This window comes from Balearica regulorum, chromosome 4 (assembly GCF_011004875.1).
Source record: "Balearica regulorum gibbericeps isolate bBalReg1 chromosome 4, bBalReg1.pri, whole genome shotgun sequence".
Classification (NCBI taxonomy): Eukaryota; Metazoa; Chordata; class Aves; order Gruiformes; family Gruidae; genus Balearica; species Balearica regulorum.
In genome coordinates, this window is record NC_046187.1 from 41716853 (window position 1) to 41743078 (window position 26226).

The 26226-nt window shown below is 39.8% G+C and overlaps 1 protein-coding gene across 1 annotated transcript in view; it reads left to right on the forward strand.

The window, feature by feature from the left end:
* Positions 1-26226, forward strand: part of GALNTL6 (polypeptide N-acetylgalactosaminyltransferase like 6) — a 481223-nt gene that overhangs the window by 432099 nt on the left and 22898 nt on the right. Inside the window, exons 7-8 of the mRNA XM_075751893.1 lie at positions 3377-3494; positions 15454-15561. Of these exons, the coding sequence (XP_075608008.1) occupies positions 3377-3494; positions 15454-15561 (226 nt within the window). The remainder of the gene's footprint in view (positions 1-3376; positions 3495-15453; positions 15562-26226) is intronic.

Consider the following 26226-nt stretch of genomic DNA (forward strand, 5'->3'; position numbering starts at 1 on the left):
CAACCTCACGCTCCTTTTAAGTCTACATCATTCTCTCTGTAACCTTGAAAATTCATACATGGTCTCTTTTCTTTCTCTGCATGTAAATTATGAGAAGTTACAAAATTCTTTGCTGGCTACAGTTAAGCTACTGTTACGCTTCTTTCAGTGCATTTTCCCAATCTGTTTGTAAGCTATCTTTTCATGTTAAGTGTTTGCCTGCCATTTCCCCAGTCTATCTTTTTTTGAAATAAATAAATAAATAAATAAAATTGTTGGGGTGGGGTTTTTTTGCACTCCTGCTAAATCAAACTCTTTTTCCATCTCAGCACAGGAATCTATGACCCCTTGGGCCATTTTTGGATCAGCTTTTACTTGCAATGCTGTGGTTCTAGGTATAGTCAGTAAGACTGTGCAGTACATATCATGTGGAAGGTTTTTATAACTATTTTTAAGTTTAGCAACTTTAGCCTTTCCGCCTTTTCTGATATTTTAGGAGTCTTTGTCCCTTTAAGTTTTTGACTATTTTAGAGCTTCCCACTGTAATTACTCACATAATATTATGCTACAGTAGCTCAAGGATGATTGTGTAAATGTCTGAGTAGGATATTTCATGAAAAATGAGTTCTACAAAACCAGCATTGTACTTGACATTTCCATACAGAAGCCATTAAACAAGAGAGTAATTCTTCTCTTTGGGCTCAGTGCAGTTCTTATCTGTGTGAGTGATCCTATTGACTACAAGAGGACTTTTCATATCAGTCATGATTGTAGGACAGGACTCTTGTCTTCATATTTTGGAGACAATTTAAGGCCCGTTCAGCAACAGCTGCTTGTGGCAAGGAGTGGAAGATGTGTCCTGTGCCAAGTGGTCAGGTTCACACAGCTTGTTGCTCATCCCACTCCAATGAAAACCAAAAAGCCATCCTGTTTGTCCTCTCCATCACTCTTCCTGCAAAGCAACAAATGTCAGACCATGTTATGGAATAAAAAAGAATGGAGCAACATTACATGAAATATTTTTCCTTTATTCTTTTTTAAGTAAATGCAAGAAATATGAGTCTGCTGCTGTGCCAGTCGTTGTTTGGTAGTTTTGCTAATTGTAATAAATGTTTCATGAACTAGCATCTAAATAACAAGGGGTTTCTTTACTCAATATTACTGGAAAAAATCTACAGTTTAGTTATAAAGTATCATTTGTAAGTATCTGCCAATTATTTTGCAATTTGAAGTCTCTGATTTCTTCATCTTCCATCTGATTCACTTGTGTGGATTGTCTTTTTCATAGGCCATTGACTGTGTCAAGAGAAATGCTTATGAAAGATACTGTACCTAAGAGAATTAGAGAAATACTGCATTTCCCCAGTGATTTCTGGGACTTCATTTCTTCTGCCAGTAAAGATTTAGTTATAAGCATTCTCCATGCAAGTCCATCTTTATAAAAGTACATTGTGTTTTGATTATTTAGAACCTGGAGTCACAAAGGGCATGTTGTAATTAGATTTACTTCAGTACGAATTGAAAATGTATTGTAGTAGTCAGAATCCCCAGGGGAAGGTTTCTAATAAAATCTCCATTGAATTTATTCATATGTGGAAAGAACAGTCAATATTTGAGGTATGAAATGTCAATAAAAGTAAAAAAGTATTAGCATTCAGTGTATGTTATAGTGCACAGCCTTGTCAGTTAGAATATCGCAGCTTGGTTTCACAAAGCTTCTATGTGCTTTTAAAAATATAATCTCTAAAGGAAAATAGAATTAGTCTATTAAAAACAGAGCTCCCTAGTCATGAAAATGGGTAGTTTAATATAAGATATAAGCTTATATATATATATATATTTAAAGCTATCTTATAAAAGTGAAGGGTAAAATATCCATAATGATTTTCATTACCATGAATGCGGATGAGAGGATCATCTTTTAACATTCATGCGTGTGGGGATTCACTGGCATCCTAAGGGTGGCAGAGGCCACTCAGCCGTCTGCTTCCTATTTTATTTTCTCAACTGGCTTGGGTAAAAGATAGCATTATAAAAAGTGTTGAGGCAGAGAAAATATGGCAGAATGTTGTTCCATTTACTTGACATCCTCTTTAACAAGCTTCTAACTTACGCATGGATTCCTGTGATACCTACCAGTTCTGAGTCCACTGCCAAATCCTAAATCAGTGGCAAAGGGTGAAGTTTTTGTTTGCCAGTCAGTTCTTCAGGGATGGTACCATCTGCTTCCATAGCCTCAAACCAACCACCAATTGTAATTCAGAACAAAATTGCCCCAGGTGGGATAATTTTCCCTCAGGGGCTGCAGTGTTACAAAGCACATGGCATAGGGTGCAGCTTCACGTCTATTCTCTGATAAGGAAGCACTGCCTGGAAGCCATCCAGGTCTCTCTGACGTTATGTGTCTTTTCTCTTGCTGACCAACCATCAACAGGAATGTCTTCCTTCTAGCCTCTTGCTCTAAAACTCGTAAGGCTAGTGTTGACCTGCATTGATTGAATTGAACAGCTGGGCTGGACTTTCTTCAGCCTGCTGTCTCCTTGCTGTTCGGTGCAGATCCCTTCATATTCCCCTTCCACCACAACTTCAAGGAATCTGTTGAGCAACATTTAAATCCTGAGAGCTGTTGATATATCTGGTGCATTAAAAACATGGTCATCTTGGTAGTGAAAAAAAATAATGCGCTTAGTTTCCAGTACAAAATTCCTTCTTATATATCTAAAATGCACTTTTTGTTAATATTCTCTAACACTAACTTTAAGTATCTCATTTGTTTCCTATATTTTCTGTGGAAAAGGCTGAGTTAGTTCAAGTAATTTCATGGAATAAATGGAAACACGGGAAACATAGCAAATTGTTTGCCTATGAGTTAAATTACCACTGTGATACAAAGTTTAGGAGTTTTAAATGATGCTGTAGAAAAGCAGATATTTAACCCCCAACAGCTGCTCTGTAGCGATCTGCTATCACCTTTCTACCTTTCTTTAGCCAGTACCTATGAGACTGACATGAATTGAAAGGTTTTGCTAACTTTCAAATGTGAGTTACTTCACATGGAGTACTGAGACTACTTTAAATACTTTGGCAGGTTTCCAGGGTCCCTTTCTTTTTCTATTGTATGGGTTTATATAGTAATGAACAGAAATTGTTCGTTTTTTTTTTAAAAAGGAGTTTGTGCATGATTGTCTACCATGCTCTATATCTATCTACATGTCTATCACATCGCCTGTTTCTCATCTAGAATCCATTATGGGGTGAATAAAGGTAAATGTTTACCGTACCCTTTGTCTACGCCTTCCATAGCTTTGCAATTGTGGAAGCCAGACCACCTACATTCACACACGCACACAGTCCAAACATCTCCATTATTGCTTGTATTGTTTTATTCATCCTTCAGGTCTCCTGTAATGGCTGGAGGTCTATTTGCCGTTAACCGGAAATGGTTTTGGGAGCTGGGAGGCTACGATCCAGGATTAGAAATATGGGGAGGAGAGCAGTATGAAATCTCCTTTAAGGTAAGTCATCAAGTCACCTTATGTGATGCTTCCTTACTTGTTTTGTGCAAGACTCGTGATCGTGATGCTTTCATTTATACTGGCTTTAGCTAAAATTATGTTAGTACAATGCAAATTTTTTCTTCAGGAATTCCCACTAATTTCACAGAGAACTATGCCATAAACATATCCTTCAGAAGCCATACAAAAACCACACTGAGTACAATTCCCTCTGAAAAGGTGGTAGCTTACTACCACCAAAGAATGAAGTTCTACCTTGTTCCTTTCATCAAGTCTTCTCCACTTACCTTCTCTCAGACACTGTATTTATTTCATGCTCAAGTGTTGAGCTCATCTCAATAAGACAAGAGAGAACTAATCCAGAAAAAAAGAAAATTTCATAATTTTCTGCCCAGATCAGGAAGTTTAATCATCTCTGGGGGTACGCTTCCCTGGAGTTACCTCAGGGAAATGAGCGGAAATGGAAAGAGAAAGTTGTAGGAAGAAGGACCCCTTTCAGTAGCAGTGAATCACTAGATCAGCTCAGCTGCTATAAATTGTTATTTGCTGGCCAAATTTTCAAAATCAGACTATTTTTAAATGCATTTCATAGAATCATAGAATCATAGAATGGTTTGGTTTGGAAGGGACCTTAAAGATCATCTAGTTCCAGCCCCTCTGCCATGGGCAGGGACACCTTCCACTAGCCCACGTTGCCCAAAGCCTCATCCAACCTGGTCTTAAACGCTTCCAGGGATGGGGCCTCCACAACCTCTCTGGGCAACCTGTTCCAGTACCTAACAGTAAAGAATTTCTTTCTAACATCTAATCTAAATCGACCCTCCTTCAGCTTAAACACATTACCCCTTGTCCTGTCACTACACTCCCTGATAAACAGTCCCTCACCATCTTTCCTGTAGGCCCCCTTCAGGTACTGGAAGGCTGCAATTAGATCTCCCCGGAGCCTTCTCTTCTCCAGGCTGAACAATCCCAACCCTCTCAGCCTGTCCTCATAGGAGAGGTGCTCCAGCCCTCTGATCAGCTTCGTGGCCCTCCTCTGGACTCGCTCCAACAGCACAATGTCTCTCCTGTACTGGGGCCCCCATAGCTGGACGCAGTACTCCAGGTGGGGTCTCACAAGAGCGGAGTAGAGAGGCAGGATCACCTCCCTCGACCTGCTGGTCACACCTCTTTTGATGCAGCCCAGGACACGGTTGGCTTTCTGGGCTGCAAGCGCACACTTCCGGCTCATGGTGAGCTTCTCATCAATCAATACCCCCAAGTCCTTCCCCTCGGGGCTGCTTTCAATCCATTCCTCGCCCAGCCTATAGCTGTGCTTGGGATTGCACGGACCCACGTGCAGGACCTTGCACTTGGCCTTGTTGAACTTCATGCGGTTTGCACAGGCCCACCTCTCCAGCCTGTCAAGGTCCCTCTGGATGGCATCCCTTCCCTCCAGCATGTCGACCACACCACACAGCTTGGTGTCATCAGCGAACTTGCTGAGGGTGCACTTGATCCAACTGTCCGTGTCGCCGACAAAGATGTTGAACAGCGTCGGTCCCAGTACCGACCCCTGAGGAATGCCAGTCGTCACCGTTCTCCACTTGGACATTGAGCCGTTGACCACAACTCTTTGAGTGTGACCATCCAGCCAATTGCTTATCCACCAAGTTGTCCATCCATCAAATCCATGTCTCTCCAATTTAGAGACAAGGATGTAATGGGGGACAGTGTCAAATGCCTTGCACAAGTCCAGGTAGATGATGTCAGTTGCCCTTCCCTTATCTACAGACGCTGTAACCCCATCATAGAAGGCCACCAAATTTGTCAGGCACGATTTGCCCTTAGTGAAGCCGTGTTGGCTGTCACCAGTCACCTCCTTATCTTCCGTGTGCCTGAGCATAGTCTCCAGGAGGGTCTGCTCCATAATCTTGCCAGGCATGGAGGTGACACTGACCGGCCTGTAGTTCCCTGGGTCTTCCTTTTTACCCTTCTTAAAAATGGGGGTTATGTTCCCCCTCTTCCAGTTGGTGGGAACTTTGCCGGATTGCCAGGACTTCTCAAATATGATGGAGAGTGGCCTGGCTACTTCATCTGCCAGTTCTCTTAAGACCCGCAGATGCAACTCATCAGGTCCCATGGACTTGGGCACCTTCAGGTTCCTTCTTGAACCTGATCTTTTCCTACAGTGGGCAGTTCTGCATTCTCCCAGTCCCTGCCTTCTGCAACCTGGGCAGTGCGGCTCAAGCATTTGCCAGTGAAGACTGAGGCAAAGAAGCCATTGAGTACCACAACCTTCTCCATATCCTGGGTAACCAGGTCACCCGTTTCATTCCGGAGGGGACCCACATTTTCCCTCGTCCTCCTTTTCTCACTGACATACCTATAGAAGCTTTTCTTGTTGTCCTTGACATCCCTGGCCAGACTAATTTCCGTCAGGGCTTTGGCTTTCCTAATCTGCTCCCTGGCTGGTCGGACAGTTTCTCTGTATTCTTCCCAGGCTACCTGCCCTTGCTTCCACGCTCTGAAGGCTTCCTTTCTTTGTTTGACTTTGCCCAGGAGCTCCTTGCTCATCCACGGGGCCCTCTTGGTGTTTTTGCTTGACTTCCTCTTTGTTGGGATCCATCGCTCCTGAGCTTGGAGGAGGTGACCCTTGAATATTAGCCAGATGTCTTGGGCCCCTCTTCCTTCAATTATTATTGATTATTCATTTGAATAATTGTAATAACAAAATATATAGGGAGTTTTCAAGTGCTCAGATTATGTACAACCAGCCATCGTATATCCTCATGTCCTCTATGTCAACATGTGTATTCAAATCAATTACTTGGATTTTACATGTCGAGTTGATAGTCTTGTTACTTTCTGCATGTAAAATATGCATTTGCATTAGTTTGATGACTAACATTTCTAATTTTGAAAATTGAGTTTATTATGTTCCAGTATACCCAAAGACAAAAGAACTCCACATGTAAAGATTTTCAATGACTTGACAGAATTTCATGACACAGATGAATTGAGTCAAGAATATTTGGATAAAGCTTGGAACTGAAATTAGAATTCACATTTAGCTTCAGGATCTTTCCAACCTACTTCCAAACTCAGTGTAAAGCTCAGTAAATAAATTGAGTATGTCAGCCATGACTAATATCATACATCTTGCTGCATCTGAGTTTCAACAGTGATTAAAACAATATAGCGGAGGCCATTCTGTTGAGCGAAACATATAGCATGACCCTACACTGGACTGCCAGGCTGTCTTCACAGGAGTTATCAAGAACAGCAAAATGGTTTGTATTAACTGTGCTACTCTCATGTTTCTCCAAATCATTTTTATACCCCAGCAAAATAAAACACGAAGGCAGGGGAAACCCAGTAGCTAGACAGTGTATTTAGAATGTATTGATTTACCTTCTGTCCATTTAGGTTGTTTCAGAGGCAAATGTAAGTAGTCATTAGTAGCCTCACAATGGTCTTTGACAGGTCACCCAAGATTTTATTATTCTATTTCAAATATTCCTTTTATTTGTCATCACAAAGAATATACTTGTCATGGTCTCCATGTATAGAAACCATGGTAACAGCACTGGAAATTGAGATACTAGATTGTCCCAGTGTGTTTTGCTCAAGTGATAGATCTTTTTTGGAGGCAGCTAGATCTCATTTCAGTCATATCTCCTGATTCAACTCATTAGTATATACTGACCTTAGGGTCCCTGTCCTTTTTTATTAGTGTTAAAAGAAGAAAAAAATACCGTGTAGACATGATTACCAAATAAGAACAATTTTCTGTTGGAAGAATTTAACAGATACAAGTTTTAAAAAGACAACTGCTGTTTTGTTTGCAGTGACAAAAAATGGGAGAAAAACCATGGAGGTGGGAGGGAGAAACAGAAAGGACTGGGGTTTATTATATCAGAATCACCAATATCAGCTTGGCAGAGGTTTCTGCTTCAACAGTTTCTACTACAGCTATAGATTCAGTCATCTTAAAACTTATTTAAATGAGGACACGTTAGCCAGACAGTTTAATCTACCAGCTTTATTCACAAAACTTGCCATGTCTCTGTTATTCACAAAGTCAATGAAAAAAAAACAGATGACCAGCCTGGTTCAGTTTCCTCGGCTGCTTGAGTGGGTCTGAAACTACATCTTACCTTTCCTTAGAGTTTCCACATCTATGGCCTGTGGAAGTGTTGTAGGACGGGCGCCCTGTGTTGATGCTGTGTCTCACACTAATGATATTTTGCTTGGCAAGTAATTATTTGGAGTATCCTGCCTCAAGAACATCTCTAACCACCAGACATTTAGCTGTTCTCACTCATTTGTTCTTTGACGCCATTAATTCTTAAGTATTTTGTATAAATGTGACTGGTTTTCATTAAAAAGTTGGAAAAAGCAGCTGATTTGAAATATCTCGTAATTGTGGAAAGTTTGTATTTAGGGGACTGTTTCAGGCTGAGCTTTAACCTCAGTGGCAGACATGGTGTTCCTTTTATGTTCTTCATATATCATCTTGTTTTTAACTTTGAGATTAATTTGTACAAAAGCTGCTATGTAATGGTAAATAAGTAAACATTCTAGCTACTATAAACAGAGACCATGCTGATGACACAACCTTCCTAGTGTTAGACTGGAGATTCTCGTGGCTAATTCAAGTACAGCAATGTAATTACGAGGGGGTGCATGCCAGAGGGAGAGCTGTCATGTTCTCCCTGAAATGAAGTAGTATCTGGTTCATCTCTGTAGGCTGGAGTGAGGAGTGTTCACAGATCGTTTCTGGTCCTCTACTCAGCGATGCATTTTAAACTTCATGGATCGACAGAGTACTGTAACCCTTCTGCTTAGCATGTTAACAGTAGGGCCAGGTACTATTGAATAGACAAGCTGTGGCGTTAATTAGCAATACCAATGTTTTGATGCAAAAGTAAGGTTACAGGTATGTTAAGGAAGATTTTTTGCAAATGTGTGTGTCAAATATCATGTTTATATGTCCAAATTCACTGGTGGCAAACATGGAATCGTGTTTAAGAAACAGTATATTACTGATATTCTCTGACCTAATTTTATTTGGAGAAAAATTTCCTATATGTTGCAATGAAAGTTCACCCCACAGAAACATTTGCACACCAAGGGGAAAAGATCACTTGACAATCAATATCCTATTAAGGAAAAGTATCTTCTCAATCAAAAGCCTCTGCATTACTGTACCAGACACATCCAGCAACCTCCACAACTCAAGTTACAGAAGTGTTTGCTACAAAGCAGGTGGGAAGCCATGAGTGCAAAGTGTGGGCTTAGAGAGTCAGTGAAATTGAATCTTTCACAAAAGTGTGATGGCTAGACCTGTGCTAGTCAAGACTCGGTAGTTTGTCTAAAGTCCTCTGACTTAAGGAATTATTAGCTTCTTCATCATCAACTTAGTATCAGCTACTCTGCTCTGCTCACTGTAATGTTCTACTGCACTTTGCAAACCCCAGACAGGCAATGATTTAAAGTCTGGTGCTGGATCAAGGGCCATCATGCAAGCTCAAAGGAATCACTAATAATAGCAAAGCCATATTGCTTTATGAGTTCAAGACGCTAAGACAGAGTTCAAGGACTGATTAAAAATTACATTAGCAGGACCAGTGGTTGCCTGGGGAGTCAGGCAGCAGTTTCTGACAAGAAGAGGTCAAACCAAATTTAGGAAAGGTACTCAGGCTGGGAAGCTGGGAGGGAAAGTGTCGATTTTAATGTTTCTGTCTGGCGGTTTCACTAGATGTGACCTGAGGTGACAGACACCAGGCTTCAGTGCAGAGCACGGTCCTAACCAAAAGTCTTTTTCTGAGGGGCAGGTTGCATTATCTCATTGTACAGGGACAGAAGGTGGGTGGTGTGAGAAAAAAATACATGTTTGGGGGGGGGGAGGGTGTTTGACAGAAAAGAAGGATACTACAGAGAGTGAGTCTGCAGTGAATCTAAATTTACTGCAGTGTAACTCAATAAGTTTCTCCAAAATGCAGTACACTTTATAATGTTTCTGTGACATTTGGAATTGTGCCACAGCAGGAAAGGAAACTTCCTCAAACTTCAGGCATAACTGTTCCAGGTGCTGAGTTGTCAGAAACACAGAGAGACAGGTTAAAAAAAAAAAAAGCTGCTGCTTAAAAATTTGCTTGACCTTTATTTCCTTGACTACAAAACCCAACATATTTCCTTTTGTTCTTTTCTTGCTTGCTAACATTGCTGCCGAGGACAGCAGCAAGCGCAGCACTGGGTGCCATGCTGATTAACTGCTGTTTCCAAATCAGAGCACATGCGTGCACATTCAATGGATGGTGAGGCAGCCACAACCCGTGTCTCAAAATATGACCTCTTCATTAAATAGTTTCTTAGATTAATTTTTACATAAGAAATAATGTACAGCATTTTAAATTTTTGGCAGCATAACCTCGGGATCAATTTTTTAATTAAAAAGATGTATGATAGATATCTTGCTGATGATACTGTTCAGCGTGTGCTAGACTTGTGAAAGCTGGCAAAGCACTGGAACTGACCTGATTAATAGCATCTCTCCTCAATAACCAGGGATGCCACCACTTAGGAAATCCTAAATTTAAATCTGTTAGAAAGGCACAGTTTATGTAGTGATCTCCAAAATAAAGACTAGTGAAAGATACTCATTTCCTGTGTTTGTTGAAGATCCTTTACACTGGACGTTCCTTAGGCATCGTAAATTATACCTTAACAAAAATGCTAATGGTGATGCCCCCTAGTCTTTTTGAAGCTAGTCATCTGTATCTAGAGTTGTTTTACTCTCATCCATGCCGATGCATCTTCCAGATTCTCTTGATCCCTGTTTCCCAACACACACCTCCAAGTCCATTAATCTCTTTATCATCGCTATCACCATGATCATCAATTCCCTCCACTGCTGGCAACTTGGAAGGAGATAGGGAGTGGGGGAGCATTACCACTTGTCAGTGCAGTTGTAATATATACGAAGAACTGAAAAACAAGGAATATTGGCACTTTTCTCAGCATTTTAGAGGTATCAATGAGTGTTGTTGAAATACCCAAAGTCATCAGTTCCCAGTGATATAGTTTTAACATGATATAGTTTTAATAGCATGATACAGGTTTTTTTTAATAACATGATTTAGTTTTAATAGCCCTGACAGGAAATTCCACTGCACCACAAGTGAATAGTTTTGCTGTTTGTGAACCCATTGACTACAGATTTGCAGTCAGTGATCCTGTTTTTCAATTTTTTTCTTGCATTTAGTTGGACATTGTCACTAAATAGAAAAGTTCACAGGAAAGTATTCTTCTTTCTCCTTTTCTACAACTGCTAAATCTGTTATTTTGGCTTATATTTCAGGAAGAGTGACTGAAAAATCTCATAAAGTTTTTATATTATTTTCTACAACTTTTTCAGCCCCATTGTGGTAATACATTTCTTCTATTTGAAGTCCATCCCTTTTGCACAGTGCTGAGAGCACCAAGCTGACAGCTTTGCATGACATACTTTATATTCCTCTTCTACCAGTTTATTGTTTGGTTTTTCCATCCATTTCAGTGTCTCTCACTGTTGTCTGTCTTGTTACTGACTCTCAGCAGCAGTATATTTCTCAATTAATTTTGAAGTCTGATCCAAAATCCATTCAGTCCCCCCTCAATCTTTTACATAATTTGCTGTATGTTTATGTTCCTGTTCCACAGCAGCACATCCTCCCCTGCTCAAAAATCATGACTCTCTTACTGCAGTAATTATGATTACAGTGTAGCATATGGATTGGAGTCTCATTCTCGCGTGCACAGTATTTACATTTTCCAGATAGTCCCCAGGCTGGATCAGTCATAAACTAGAGATAAGGCGGGGGGGGGGGGGAAACAAGAAGAAAAAAAAAAGAAAAAAACAACACCAAACCACAAGAACAAGCAGAATTCAATTTTAAAGACAAAGAAGTGATGTGAAAAGAGGGTGATTCACCCAAAATCCCACAAGAGCTGTAGAACAGAGCCAAAAAATGCATCTGTGACATCTAAGCTCCAGTCAGGAACAAAGTCCCATAACCACAGCTTAATCTCTTTTAAAGCTTGCGTTAATGCCTGCCTTTTGCTTTCAGCCATTCCTATAAAGTGTTTTGCAACCTTCTGTTGGAAAGTGCTATATAAAGATAAATTGTGATGTAGTATATCGTTGACACACAAACTACTCTTCTTTTGATCTTTCCAAGCTGACATTGCATTGTTTTGGTTTCATCTTTGGTTTTTATATTTCAGCTGCAGACCAGAGTCATTGCTTTTGTAAGAAGGAGACGTTAGCGATCTTGAGAGTTTCATTGCTTACTTTTTAGATAAACAGAGAGGCATCGGTGTTGCCATATCATTTTTCTGAATGTCCCACACCACCTGAATGCCTTTCATGGTACACTGGAGGTCTGTAATATTTAAAACAGAAGTCATTCTCCAATTTCTTGCATTTAGCGCATGTGACATAAAAATGCACATTTTAAAAGACAGTGTTGCCAGAATTGATCTTCCCAGGAAAATACAAAAAATGCTTTTAAAATCATTCTGAAGCTGAAAGATAAACAGGAACAGCTGCTAAATGTCCTTCAAGGCAGCCCACGATTCATTTCAATTACCCTGCACGGTGCACCTCAGGTGCAGCACAGCATTTTCAAGTTTTATATCTATCAAATATAAGCCTAACACAAAGTGTTATTTCCTCCTGCTTGTTATTGCCTCAGCATATCTGGCAGGGTTTTTTTCTAATTCCTTTTCTCCTTTTCTTTTTTTTTTTTTTTTTTACTGATATCCTACTGCTTTAGAGGAAATGCAATATATGTCTACTTCAACTGTCATTGTCTGAGTTAAAGTAATGCTGGCCGATATATATATATTTCTGCTTCCTTGCCTTTTAAATTTGTTCTGTGGCTGACCTTCGTCTGAGTCAAACTGCTATGCTGTCCACTCTTCAAATGCTAAGAATCACTGTAATATCTTGTCTAGCCTTTGAAACACCACCTTAATTTAAAAACCAAGAACAAATAGCAAATACAGGTTTGCACTTTCATTGGTGCACTGGGTCGTTTGAAGATGGCCACAGAGAGGAGGTTCCCGCTAAAACAGGTACAAGTGATGTAACATACAAATGAAGTATTGGTAGAAAGGTGAGTAAGTTTGGGGGTTTTTTAATGATGGCATTAGCCAACTTATTTTAACACTATCATTTTTATTATTTTTTTTAATATGTTTATGAACATGTTTTCCAGTGAATTAGGGCACATGGGATTAAACAGGTGAGGATTTCAAGGTTTTCTTTAAGAAGCAAAATTTACAAAATGTTTTTGAAAAGAAAATAATGATCATGTCTACATGGCATTGCAAGACTGCTCTGGGTAGTAATAAGCTGTTTTGGCATGGAGGCAGAGCGTTCATTTGGGTCTCCATTTCCAACCCACCAGTAAATTTCCTCCCTGAGAAGGGCTGTGCTCACTAGGAGACCAGATGGGATATCCTCACCGCAGAAACAGGTACTGAAATACTCTTGATTCCATCAACATACGTGCTTCCATTTGGCAGAGTGATGCCCAGGACAGCTGCCTTTATTACCCTTTGCCACTAACCTGCAAAATTTGTCTCCTCCTCTGAGATGCTAGCATGCACCAGAAGCACCTACCCAGAGCTCCTATGCCTTAGCTAACTCTGTGATTGGAGGGGGCAAGCAGCAGCTTCCCAAGTAGCTCCCAGCTGTACCCGACTGCACAAAGGTGTCCGTGGAATTTCAGGACAAAGCCAAGCACATGATCTTGCCCCACTTTCGGTGAATTCAAACCTTCCTTAAACATTTAGACTAGCATATTTAGATTTGTCCTGCAGTGAGGTGTAGATCCTCATTACCAGGTCTCAGCTGGATGCCCTGGCTAACAGCTAAGGGACTGGAAAGCCAATACACAAATCACCTGTAAGAAGTGGCTTCCTAAATCACTTTGCAACTCAAGCCTTCACTCTAACGCCCATTTTCTCCGTTCACAGTATGAATAGCACAATGAGTCTCAGGGGCTGAATGCCAGCATGCTACCTTTAGCAAGTGCTTTAAGTCACACTGAAACACCGAGTTATCCCATACTGCAGTGTTTAGTATCTGCACATCCAGATTACTAAAATTTAGTCCCAAGCTCACGGCCACACTGCCAGGACCAGGCAGATATACCCACTGTAACGCAAACAGGCAAGCAGAGTGAAAGAGGCCAAACTCTTGCCCATTTTCACTATTATTTTAAATGAATGGAATTAATCATTTTGTTTTCCTGTGATTTCAAAAAGCCAGTAGCTACAGCCAGCTGGTTGGCAGGACAAAAGAGATGGAATGAGAAATGTACAGTAAAAAAGTGTAGAGATGCACATTGTTCTCTGCAGGCTTTGTACAGAATGTCAAGTATTTGTGATCACATTGTATGTTTCGATACCTCTTTTTAAGGGGCTGGATACTGTTGGTTTTGTTTAGAGCATGTCAACTTTTGGATTAATGGCTTTCTGTAGGGAAAATGTTGGTGAAACTTTCAGTTGTCTTATGTTCTGCTCTGTTTTAGCCTCAGTCGCAAACTTATTTCACACCATTTCACTCCAGAGCCCAACAAATACAGATAAAATTCCTTTGTATATGTAATGCATGGACCTAAATTCTCATCCAGATTCATGGAGATGTTTCATGAAGCATCTTTATGCATGTCCACATAAAGAGACATGGAAAGGACAAGCCCTCTCTCTTGCTCAGCTTTGATGTGGTTTTCTTTTCAGCTGGGTGGGAGGAGGTTGGGGTTTTTTTGTTTTCAGTCTGAAAGACTGAAAGCTGAGATCACAAGTGTGCCTTACGTGGAATAACAGCCATTCTGTTCTAAACTTGTGGGGAACAAAAAATTGTTTTGCCAGGATTAGGAAATATTGTTTATAATACTGATGTTTTCACTCTAAATTAATTTTAAACTCTTGCTGTGTGGTTGGCTTTAGGATACTTTGAAAGTTCTGCTTGGAGGCTTTGGGGGGTGGTTTTATCATTGTTTTCCATTTCGCTGATTTTAAAAGTCAAATTGGTTTGTTTTTTTTTTAAATCAGAAAGTCATGAATGTTGTCAGTGTGCTACATAAGTCATCTAATAGCCATGTTGGAGTTTGGTGGAGTGCATTGCCAGAGCATAGAAAATCATGGCCGTGTGTTGGCATGATTGCCATAGCTCCTCTGACACAACACACAACCGTGGTCTCACATACACTTGGTAAAACCTAGTCTTGCTAGGTGAAGAATTGTGCAGAACTCCTTACTTGCTGCCCGTCAGGATACAGTGAAGTACTTGCAGCTCCCATCAGTTTTGACTGAGTTTTGGTTGCTTGGACCTGAAGCATCAAACCTGCGTGCTCCAGATGGTTCTTTCTGTTTTAGCATTAAAGTATTAATGATGAAATATAGTGGCATGATCTTCCTTCTCTGCCTACATGAATTTGAACAGAAGGAAATTGATTTTTGTTCCTTTTTCTTTACAAAACGAAGAGCACCTTAGTATTTGAGCTCTGTATTCGCTATTTAAAATTAAATATAAGCCAGGTGTTTTGGAAAAAATGGTTTTTACTTAAATTAATTGCTTGCTTTACTTAACCTTCTTTTGAAATTTTGGTCCTGTATGTTTTAAACAACAGACACAATAATAGCTTGGTTGTGTTGCAGGAGAGTCATTGGTAGATATTCTAAATATATTCTATGATTTTATCTTGAACATACTCTGCTTTTGCACAGTGAGATTCTGGGTAGGAGAATCTGCCATATTACCTAACCCCAGCTATGAGCATGCTGAGAAGGCCACCACTATGACTGTGGCAGGGGTCAGTAAAGAATGATGTGCCATTTTCATATACCCATTACTTAAAATTCTGTCTTTGCCCCATTTGTTTCTAGGAATCATTCTTTCATTTGCTTTGTGTCCTCTTTCCAGGTGTGGATGTGTGGAGGTGGCATGTTTGATGTTCCATGCTCTCGAGTTGGGCATATCTACAGGAAGTATGTCCCGTATAAAGTTCCTTCTGGAACCAGCCTAGCACGGGTAAGTAATTGGGTCTTGCTGTTTTTCATTTTCGTTCATCGTCAGTCTCTTAATTCCCTGTGAACTAGGTTCCAGTAAACCATTAAAATGGAAAATGAATGTTTCTTTATTTTTCTGAAATGAGATGTGCAATTGCTGCAGTTATGCTGCCTTCCAGAGATAAGATTGCCAAGAATAAAATGAAGGCTTAAAAATACAGGGTTGGACGTTTCAGCACAGAAGCACATTTCATGCTGATTCAAAAGAACCTAGGAATAACCTATGGCTTACGATCCTTGAATTGCACAGTGTTGTCAGTCATAGTTTTTACAAGCAGGAGCAATTTGAATGCACATTTTCTTATCAGTCAGCAGAACAGGCAGAATCTCGTGAAAGGAACATTTTCTGAGGCAAAAGGATGGAGTAACAATGATTTGAGCAACTGTCTAATTATTGTGTAAAACCTGGTTGTGGAATACAGCCAGCTTGGAGCCATGGGAGTGAGAATTTACAAGACCTCTAGACATTTCTCAAAGACTACTGAACACATCCATATCCATGAGGGGCTTTTTGCTCAAGAGAAAATGTTCTATAACTTTCTAGAGATGTTCACAGGATGTCAAAAGATGGGAGACAAAGGGCACAGATGTAGCTTCCAGGCAAATACTAGTATTTATTCATGCTTGAGTTTAATCTTTTCTGGTTTAGGGGAAATTTTTTTTAATAAAATGGCATTAATATTAAAGTCTGCATGTTGCCATAGGGTAATATTTTATGAATCATATTTTTTCTTAATAAGGAAAATGTGGTATGAATACAAGAATAAATTTCTTGCTTTAAGGGGGAGATGTTCTTGGTTTCAGCACCACAGGACAAGGCTTGCTGTAGTAACTGCAGCAGAGAAAAGAGGCCGCCTGTGCTGCCTGCCTGACAGCTGGCTAGACAGAGAAAGATTTGCCTTAAAAGAGCATCCGTGCGAGACACACGATAGAGTCATGGGGTTAGTGATGGTGACAAGAAGTGTACTGACTAAATGTGAGATGAAAATCTTCCCCAAATATGTAGTCTCAATTTCCCCATCTGATTTTTGCACTGGCTAAAATAAACTGCTTCGTTTATGGTATCCCCTGCAAAAATCACACACAGTTTGAAATAAGAAATCCAAACCTCAGTCTCTGCTTTCCTCTATTACAGCACAAAATTCTCTCATTAGAGAACATGCTCTCTCATGCATTACCTGTAGGAGCAAAATACAATTATTTCTATTTGGACTATTAGCATCTCATACTGTTCAATACTTAACTAGCTTTCACAGAGGCACTGTGACTACTTAGAGCCATCAGGCAGCCACAGCTGGCAGCCTCTCTGTACTATTTATGTTAGCTTGATTTCAATAAATCACTCATGAAATAGTACCAAAAAACATTCCTAGTTGTAAAAAAGAAATCTCTGCCCATGCACAGACTGACTGCCCTGTCTTGTCTAGATCTTGTGGGAAAAGATCTAGTGTGCTGATAGGGTGGGCCTTATTCTTCCCATTCAAATGATGGGTCATTTTTTCTGTGTTGTGGGGGTTCAAAACATGATACTTAAGTAAATTTCTGGCATGTATTTATTACTGAAGGAAAATTTCAATTCTCAGGTTCCCAGCTTCTTTGCAGTACAATATTCTAAACCAAAACATTGCTCTTAGGATACACTGCATCATCAAGGCTGCAAAGACCACAAGATCTTCTGTACGTTTTAGTGTTTGGGGCTATCTCAATAACTAGCCAAGGAAGAGAGTTTGGTCCCTGACCCATTAAATTGTGTGTAATTTTAAGCCTAAAAATATTTTTTTTTCTCTCATCCAAGCCAGAAAAGGAAAAGCAAGGCCATATTCATCTTCAGTATGTTAATCCCTTTGACACAGACCACTTGTGGTTCCGAATAAACTGCCCCAAATGGAGCTGACAGGCAAAATAATACTAGGGGAGTATGCACAGGAGTGGCCTGGAGCTATCTTTGCATTATTTTCCAAATATTATATTATATCCTCCAAAGATTATAGTCAACTCTTTGTGAGTATTTTATCTAAAACTTCTCTCTAGTTCAAGAATATAATGAATAACCCACTCAAGAATATCTGGAAGTATTATCCCTGCTGCCAAAAGCAATATGTTTCACCTCTAAGTAGTTTCCACAAAGGTTTTTACCAAATCCTTTTCCATCTTCTGCTGTGTAAAGGAGGATGCTGGAGATGCAGTTCGCAAAGGAATAAGCCCTAGGAAGTCCAACTGTGATTGTATAAATGATTGCAAGAGCCTCTTCATTAATCAAAGGAGAATTTCCCCTTGTGCAGATACTGTGTTAAAGAATGACAGATTTTCCCATCCAATCCCACAGCAGCAGCACAAGGGGTATGGAGACTGGTGTTAGGAAGAGGATAGAGCTAGACAAACTCAGGCGTAGCCCAAATCATGTCATGGGTTTCCTCTCAAGCTGTTTCAGCTTATGTTTGCCCTGAACAAATAATACTTAGAGTGAGCATATTACCTTCCCTTGGGATTTCACCTCTGTATCTTTTAGCAGCAAGTTTCAACACACAGTTTCAGTTAGCTACGTAATGCCTGACCAATCTAGATATCTTTTTTTAAGGGCTGTGACCTGGCGTGAGGATCACATATGCTTTGTTAAATGAGAGACTTGTCAAAAACTCTGTTCTGCTTCCCCTTCACTAAATAACCATTAGTGTACCACACACAATAGTATGTATTGTGATATCAATTTTCCATGTCCTTCTTATCATATTTCTTACCTTTTTATCTGTCACTCAAGACCTGCAAGGCCTATGCATATGTTTTGCTGACACATACCCTAAAAATTGAAAAGCATTGTCATATGAAATGCTCTGTCAGTAAAACTGTTTGGTGGTACAGAACAAAAGTAGTAGTAGATTTATAAAACAGACTTTGACAACCAAATGCAGATTAAAAAGCTGAATATTTTTGTCTGTAGATGTCTTAAAATGTCGCTGCTTGCCCAATGCAGTCAGTGTCCAATTTACAGGTAATTGCATGTAAAGCAAGATTAATATGAATGCAGATGTGTCGTGGTTTAACCCCATCCAGTAAGTAAGCACCACGCAGTCACTTGCTCACCCCTCCCCTCACCAAGAGGATGGGGAGGAGAATGGAAAAAAACTTGTGGGTTGAGATAAAGAGAGTTTAATAGGATTAAAATAATCATCATCATCATCGTCAACCAGATGATGCACAAATGCAGGTGCTCACACACGCAGAAGGAAAAAAAAACAACCCAATGCCCAGCCTGTTTCCGAGCAACAATCCCACCTCCTGGCTCGCTTCCCCAGTTCTATAGGGAGCATGATGCTATATGCTATGGCATATCCCTTTGGCCAGGCTGGGCCAGCTGTCCTGGCTGTGCTCTCCCAGCTGCTTCTGCACCTGGCAGGGCGTGGGAAGCTGAAAAGTCCTTCACTTAGTGTAGGGACTACAACTGCCTAGCAACAACTAAAACTGTCAGTGTGTTATCAACATTACTCACACTAAATCCAAAGTACAGCACTATTCCAGCTGCTAGGAAAAAAATTAACTCTATCCCAGCTAAAACTAGGACAAGATGTCAACACTGATTCCATGTTATAATGTAGAAGCACCACATAATTACTCATTCATTCCAAAGATATCAACCTCTGCACAAAACTGCAGTACAAATAACTAATTTTGCCTGTTTGTTTTAGATAAAGCATATATGGAGAGCGAATCCCAATCTTCAAGTCCTATGCAAGGCGTTGCCCTGTAAAAAACTTCTGAACTGTTTTATGGATTATTGTATTCTTGATTGTTGCATCATTTTTAACAATTCTAGCTAAGCCATTTTCTTTTAGCCAGTTACCTATGAAATAAGATTTTAAAAAATTATTAGCAATTTCTTGTAGGTGTATCCCAGTTTATTTAGTTTCCTATTTGTAGAATTTTTTTCTGTTGATGATTCTGTAAAAGCCATAAGAACTTTATCAATAAAACTCACTGTTCCATAGGATATGCAGAGATGAACTCAGAATTTCAAAATATATCTACAGAAATTTTTTTCATTTGCAGGTATTTTACACAGCATTTTAGCACTAACTACAGAACATTAGCCCATTAGGCCTCTCTGAAGGGAAGGGCAATCCCACTGAAGTTCGAGTTTGGATGTTAACCCAGCAGCGTGGTGAATCCTAACCTTAAGTTGAATTCCTCCCTGCACGCCAGGACGTGGGATCCCAGAGCACAGTGATCCTCTGACCCAGCAGGCACAAGCACGATGACATTTGCCTCATTACACAGTGTCGCTGAAATGGAACTTGCACGAGTTTGGGGTCAGGAATTCGGCTGATAAAGGTGGGTTCAGATTCCCACCTGAACCATTTGCTCAGCCTTTTGGTGTGGCTTTGAAAGGGATCATTAAAGAAAATTTCTGTAGCTATACCATCTGGTGCTGTGACCACGTTTGCATCTTTTACAGACCTTCCTTTAATATTATCACCTTTTTTTTTTTTTTTCTTCCCCAGCTGCAAACAATGTTTGGGGTTTCCTTAAAGTAGCCCATGAACATTTTCTTTTCAGTTTCCAGGCAAGTTAAAGAACCAAGGAGAATCAGTTAGGTAATGGCTATGTTTTCTCATGACCAGAGTGCAAGCCGATAGATGTGGCATGCTGTTAAGGGAGCACTGCTGGCACTTCTGCAATCACCTCTTTAGCACAAGACTGTAGCACAAAGTCAGTTGTGATTCAGCACACACAGTAAGCAGCTGAAACGTCAGCTTTGAATAAGCAAATATATTTAGGAATCAAGTAAGAATCACCTTTTTGCAATAACACAGCTATAATATATGATAATGATGATGATTATACAATAAAGCTTTTAAGTTTCCATTCTAACTTTTTTCGCTTAACAGATTTATAAATTCATCATTAAAATTAATTAAACCAAAATCTCACACAGAGTACTTACCATAGAAAACCTTTAAATTAATATCTTATAATCCTTGAATACAAGAAAGTCAAAGTAATTTTTTTAATTGCTAATTTTTTATATTTTCTCCAATCTGAATAGAAGTTTTGCTTTTAAGATAATAAATGCAACAGGACAGGCAGCTTAACTGTCCAAAAGGAATACAAAGAAGATGGAGAGGTTTCTGGACAATAACAACATCAAAGTGGTGGTAACTACTTTCCAGGATTTGTTCAATAGACTAGCACCGGAACCCAAAGAAACGTATTTGGAATCAAACCCCTGAACTCTCTTCCAGGCTTAGCTGCAGAGGTGGGCTACGGTCTATATGTGCCCGCAGCATATGGGTCTGTCAGGTGAGCCACGGCAGTAGCCAACAAATCTGCGGAGATGTCGCTATGCTGTCACTCCGTTTTCCACAACTCCCCAACAGCCAAAGCCTGCAGAGACCGGCGGCCGCAGGGCAGGGGGTAGGCAGCATCCTCCCGGGACCGTGCCCGTCCGTGCCCTCCAAGCCCCGCAGGCTGGCCTCAAATGAGCCACCGAGCAAAGGTGTAGCCTTTTGTCAGTGGGCTGGATTTTGGCTTTTTTCCACTTTTTCCCAATGTGTAGATCTTAAATTTTTTTGCGGTGCAGATGCAAACCTTTATAGAGAGAATGAAATCCTGGCTGTTTTCAGATGACATCTGTGGAATTTCAGTTCTAGGTATTTGCAGGCTACAGGCGGAGAATAAATAGTCTCTTGCTTCTCTGCCAGCTGTGCTAACTCTCACAAGAGTTATTTATATACACCACCAGCTTTGTCACCTAGTTAGCATACTGTCTTCCATGGAGAAGCATTTTTTTAATGCCTGCAGACATCTCTTTATTTGGTTGGGGTTTTTTTACACAAATACAAACCATTGCTAGAATGAAACACAGTTAAGTTTTAAACACAGTTAAATGTAAAGAACCAAAATAAGATACCCGAGAGGGGGAAAGACTGACAAACACTAGCGCTGCCTAAGTTAAAAGGGAGTTAGGCAAGAAGGGGAAAGGGATGAAATCCCCCATTTAGACAACTGATGTGGGCAGCTTAGATATTTAGACCTGAACATCACAATGCTGTAATTAGTGTCCAGGAAATGGTTTATCGTGGTTTCACTGTAGAAATACACAGAAATGAGAAATGCTCATGTTCTGACACTGATGGAAGGACCTTTGCATGAAATTGAGGGTACCATTTTTCTCCTTGTGAGTGCTGGGGAGTTTTGTACCCTGCTGCCTCTGTTGTATGAATCCGTACTTGTTGGATGGGCTCCTCCAGTCATACTTTGTTCTCCTCCTTCATGATGATTGCTTGTGACATTGTGCTACCCGTATTCCAGAGGAACATAAAGTACAGTTGTCTTGGCTGGATGGATCCCAATGTGCTTTTTAAATACATTTTACATAAAACAAAGTGTATGTTATTTCCAGCCAAATGAAATACAACTGCTTCCAGAAGTAAACAGGGCACCCATTTTGAAGCAGCAACAACACTGTGCTTCACAAAACAAACAGTAAAAACCATTTAAATTAGGAAGATTATGTAGGTGGAGTGATAATAACCACACTGGAATTTTATTAGGAAGGAAAAGAGATTCATATGTTAGTTGTTGCAGAAACTGTTGTGTTATTTTTAGCAAATAAATAGTCATATCCTCTCTTATATTTCACAACTGAAATATAGTCTGGCCTTAGATGTTCTGTGATGATTCATATTTGGTGTGATTGAAAGTGATTTTTGATGTCCTGGCTGATGAGAGAAATGACTATCATGACAAATAAGACTACACCAGCTAGTGACATCCAGCTTCCTGGAAAATATTCAGATTAAATGTAGGACAACAGGAACTCGTTACAGGATCCAAATGTTCTTGTAGTAGTCTAATATTGACAAAAGTAAAGTCTGTGGATTGGGGTCAGGGTTGGCTTCATGCAAACAATGAGATAGGCACAAAAGCGGAGAAAACAGGTTATGCAGGTGAAATGAAACAAATAATAAAACCATTGTGCTGCTTTAGTGCCACTGGATAACAAAAATCTACTTTAGAACATCTGGAGAAACTGAAAACAGAAATGACATTTTTATATTAGTTTAACTGCTGCATCTAGAATGCCAATCGGAAGAAGTGCAACTAGAGGATGGAGCGGTGCGGGCTCGCGGTGCGGAGGAGCGTACAGCTAGGGAGCTCTCCTATCAACGCTGTCACTGCAAGCCACCGCACCAGCCACAGGTGTGAAATGTGGAACTGCCCCTCTCATCCTAGGGATCCATCTAGTTAAACTTTGCTTAGAGGGAGTATTTATGAATCTGTCCTTTGACATGTCCCTGCCTTACTCTACTTTTCCCTTCTCTTGGCCAGCGTCTACTTTCTTCTCACGGGGTTTATTTGAGTAATATCATGTCTCTTGAAAATGACAGATGATCTTACACACTTAAAAAAGAAGGGACAGTCATTTGATCAGAGAGATCTATTTTCCCCGCTCACTGAAGAAAGTGAAAGGGACAAAATGGCCCATGAAAAATTTCTTTCTTTTCAAGTGGAGAAGTCCTCATTTATCTCTCTCTTTCTCCAATCAAGTTGATTTAAACTCTTTTATTGAAGTCCAGGTATCAGCGACGTTGTAACTTACTGTCTTGTAGACTATTGCTGAGTGAAAATACAAAACAAAGTCACAGTCTTAAATATGTGAGTTCGTACAAACTTAAAGAAAACTTGTCCAATGGTAAGCCTGACAGCAAAGGATTTACCAGAGAGTAAATTTGTAACAGTGACACAAAACTTAATTATATCAAGAATGCGTACATGGGCAACTGATGACAGCTGATGAGTCAGTCTTACTGTGGTTGCCATCACTTTTGTATGCATCTCATGGCTGCTTGGTGACAGCTGTCACAACCTTACATATAGAAATATGCATCTACTGAAACAGCATTGGGCCTTATTTATTCTCATACAGAAATTTTTCACTGAAAATGACAAGAGAGAGAACAAATTATGATTGGTCTGTCATGGATAGGTCCTGAGAAACTCCTCAGACGTCCATGTAGAGTCCCTGTTACATTGTGTGTCAATTCATATAACTGATTAATATTGAATTGATCTTAATTTAATTGCTCCCATTTAATTTTTATTTTTCCTTTTTTCTATTAAAAGACCAGCTTAACCAATCTGGATATCTGTAACCTTGCAATGAATTTGACAACCAAGCTAAGCTACAGCAGTTTTCAGCTGTAGAAACATATTTCCTTTTCCCTTTCTGATTGCATTTAGATGAGGTGTTCACATTGAAGTAAAAGAATCCAAACAAGTGTGATCTACCACAAAGATATCCCAAACCGGTTTCTTCTTATTGATAAAGCTATTTGATGCCATTTGAGAAACTGGCATTTAAAGGAGTTTTCTTTAGAAGATTATGCAGAGTAATGGAGACAGAAATAAAAAAGATTCAAATCTAACTCTTATTTTGTTTGTTCTAAATTCTTTGTAGATTAGCTTCACTGTGAGACTGGAGTGCTTAAATGATGCTATAAAGACGTTCACAAAATGCTACCTAATCTGGTAGGCTCTTAAACTCCTTTGACCTGAAAATTCTGCAGCAGTGTGCACTCACACATGGTAAAGTCGTAACAAAATCGAACTGCTTAGCACCTGTTTTACAGCTAGGCTTTGTCAAGATTTGGTAGCTATTCATAACCATTCCCACTAATGAGGCTTAATATGTTGGCATGGCCCAGATTGTGTCTAGCCTCACCTAAGTCTCAGGCAAGGAGGAAGCGACCGTCCTCCTTTCTCCACCATGTCAGACATTCACCCAGGTTGTGGGAAGGGCAACTCTAGGGGACTCGGAAAGGACTTGCAATCACGTCCTTACCTTACAGCAAGTCACTTGACTGGTAGGCCTTAAAGTGTTCAGAGATGAACACTGTCATTTTGGTTGTGCTCCACAACCTTTCTGTTGTGATAAGGTGAGTAAAAGACCAGCAGCTCGTTGACATAATTTGCAGAGAAATGCTCCTAGGAGGTTCTTCACACAGGGCAGCTTCTCATGATGTTAGACAGCCACAGAACTGGGATCTCTACCTTACCTGAGCTCACAGATCCTGGACAGCCTGAACTTTTGCTCCAGGAATGTGCTAGGTTAGCATGTTCTAAATAGGAATGTAAATTATGTTTGCCTTTATTGTGCAAGGTTGCACCAGGCTAGCTTTCAGGACAGCAGCTCTACCTGACTGCATTCAATTGAAGTATAGGGATTAACTGCAATTTGAAGTTTTACTACCAGTCTGTGCACGTTTATGTTAAAAGGAAGTGTGGTGATTACTGAGCTTGCATAGTGATAATAAAGATAAGAAATCCATGCTAACTGAAGTCAACAAACCTCTTTAAAGCTAAAGTGTCTGGATGCTGAGTGCTTGCTTCCTGGTAACTGGCAACTTCAGAAAGAGCTTCCCACTACTCCAGGACAGAGAGTTCTTTGCAGTCATGTTCATAAACAGTCTGGAGATTTAGAGCTAGCAAATCAAGAGTTTATATTTTTAAAAGGGAACCTATTGAAATTCAAAGGGCTGCCTCATAAGAGTTCAGCTATGACAGCAATGTATAAACATGCTAAGGATAATATATAGGTTCATTACAGGATCTGGCAAGATTTGGGAGGATTTTTAGCATATGATGGAGAGAATGGTCTTGGAAGAACCAGGAACAAAGTTTTAAGTAGATTTATTTAAAGTGTCTTATCTGATACTTGGGGAATGGTGGGAAGAACTGTTGGTTTGGGTTTTTTTTAATATAATGTTTTGGAAGGTTTATACACACACAAAACAGAGATAAAGGACTCACTGGAAAATAAAGAGGTTTTGACTGGTGAATGAGAATTTTGAGCTAGTGACCAGGTATAATATCATTATTTCTGTTGGACTCCTGTTTTATTCAGTTATAATCATCTGAAGCAGAATGCAGTACTTTTAGCGTAGTCAAATAACTAAAGAGAAAGCTCCAGCAGAGCCTACTCTTAATATTGATAGAGGTAAGTCTTTGCTGGAGTTAACTTTGAATTTTTTTCTTTCCTAAGAGTTTTTTTACTATACTTTTACTGTATGGTTCTTTTTATATTATGGTTTTTAAATATGAAAATAGCACTATCAGATAAAGTGATTGCAGAAAATAGTATGATATTTTCTAGAACAGTTTTAAACTGCATTTGCATTGTAGTAAATGAGGTGTACAGCATTACAGTGGAAGATATGCTAGAAAGATCACACCTTTTTTCATGATTTTATCTTCTTAGTTTATCGTGCTTAATCATATTTTGACCTCATCTACAAAGTCTCATCACACAGTATTTTTACTTGTCAAGAGATTTCTGTGTTACAGGGTTTCTGCTAGAAAGGTGGGATTGTCATTTAGATATTGTTGTTTGATTTGTTCTGGTTTTCTTTGTCCTACCCAGTTCCTGTATTCTTGAATTCTAATTTCTTGTAAAGTAGTTTGGGTTTTCATGAAATTACGATGGAAGTCAACCTTATGTGGGGCATGAGCCATTTTTTTATTAGGGATATAAATGTTGTGATTACTTATACTGCTTTAATTCTACTTGCTTTATCCCTGCAGGTTCTAACGTATTTGCTTCACAGAGAGAAAGCACATAGAAACTTATCCC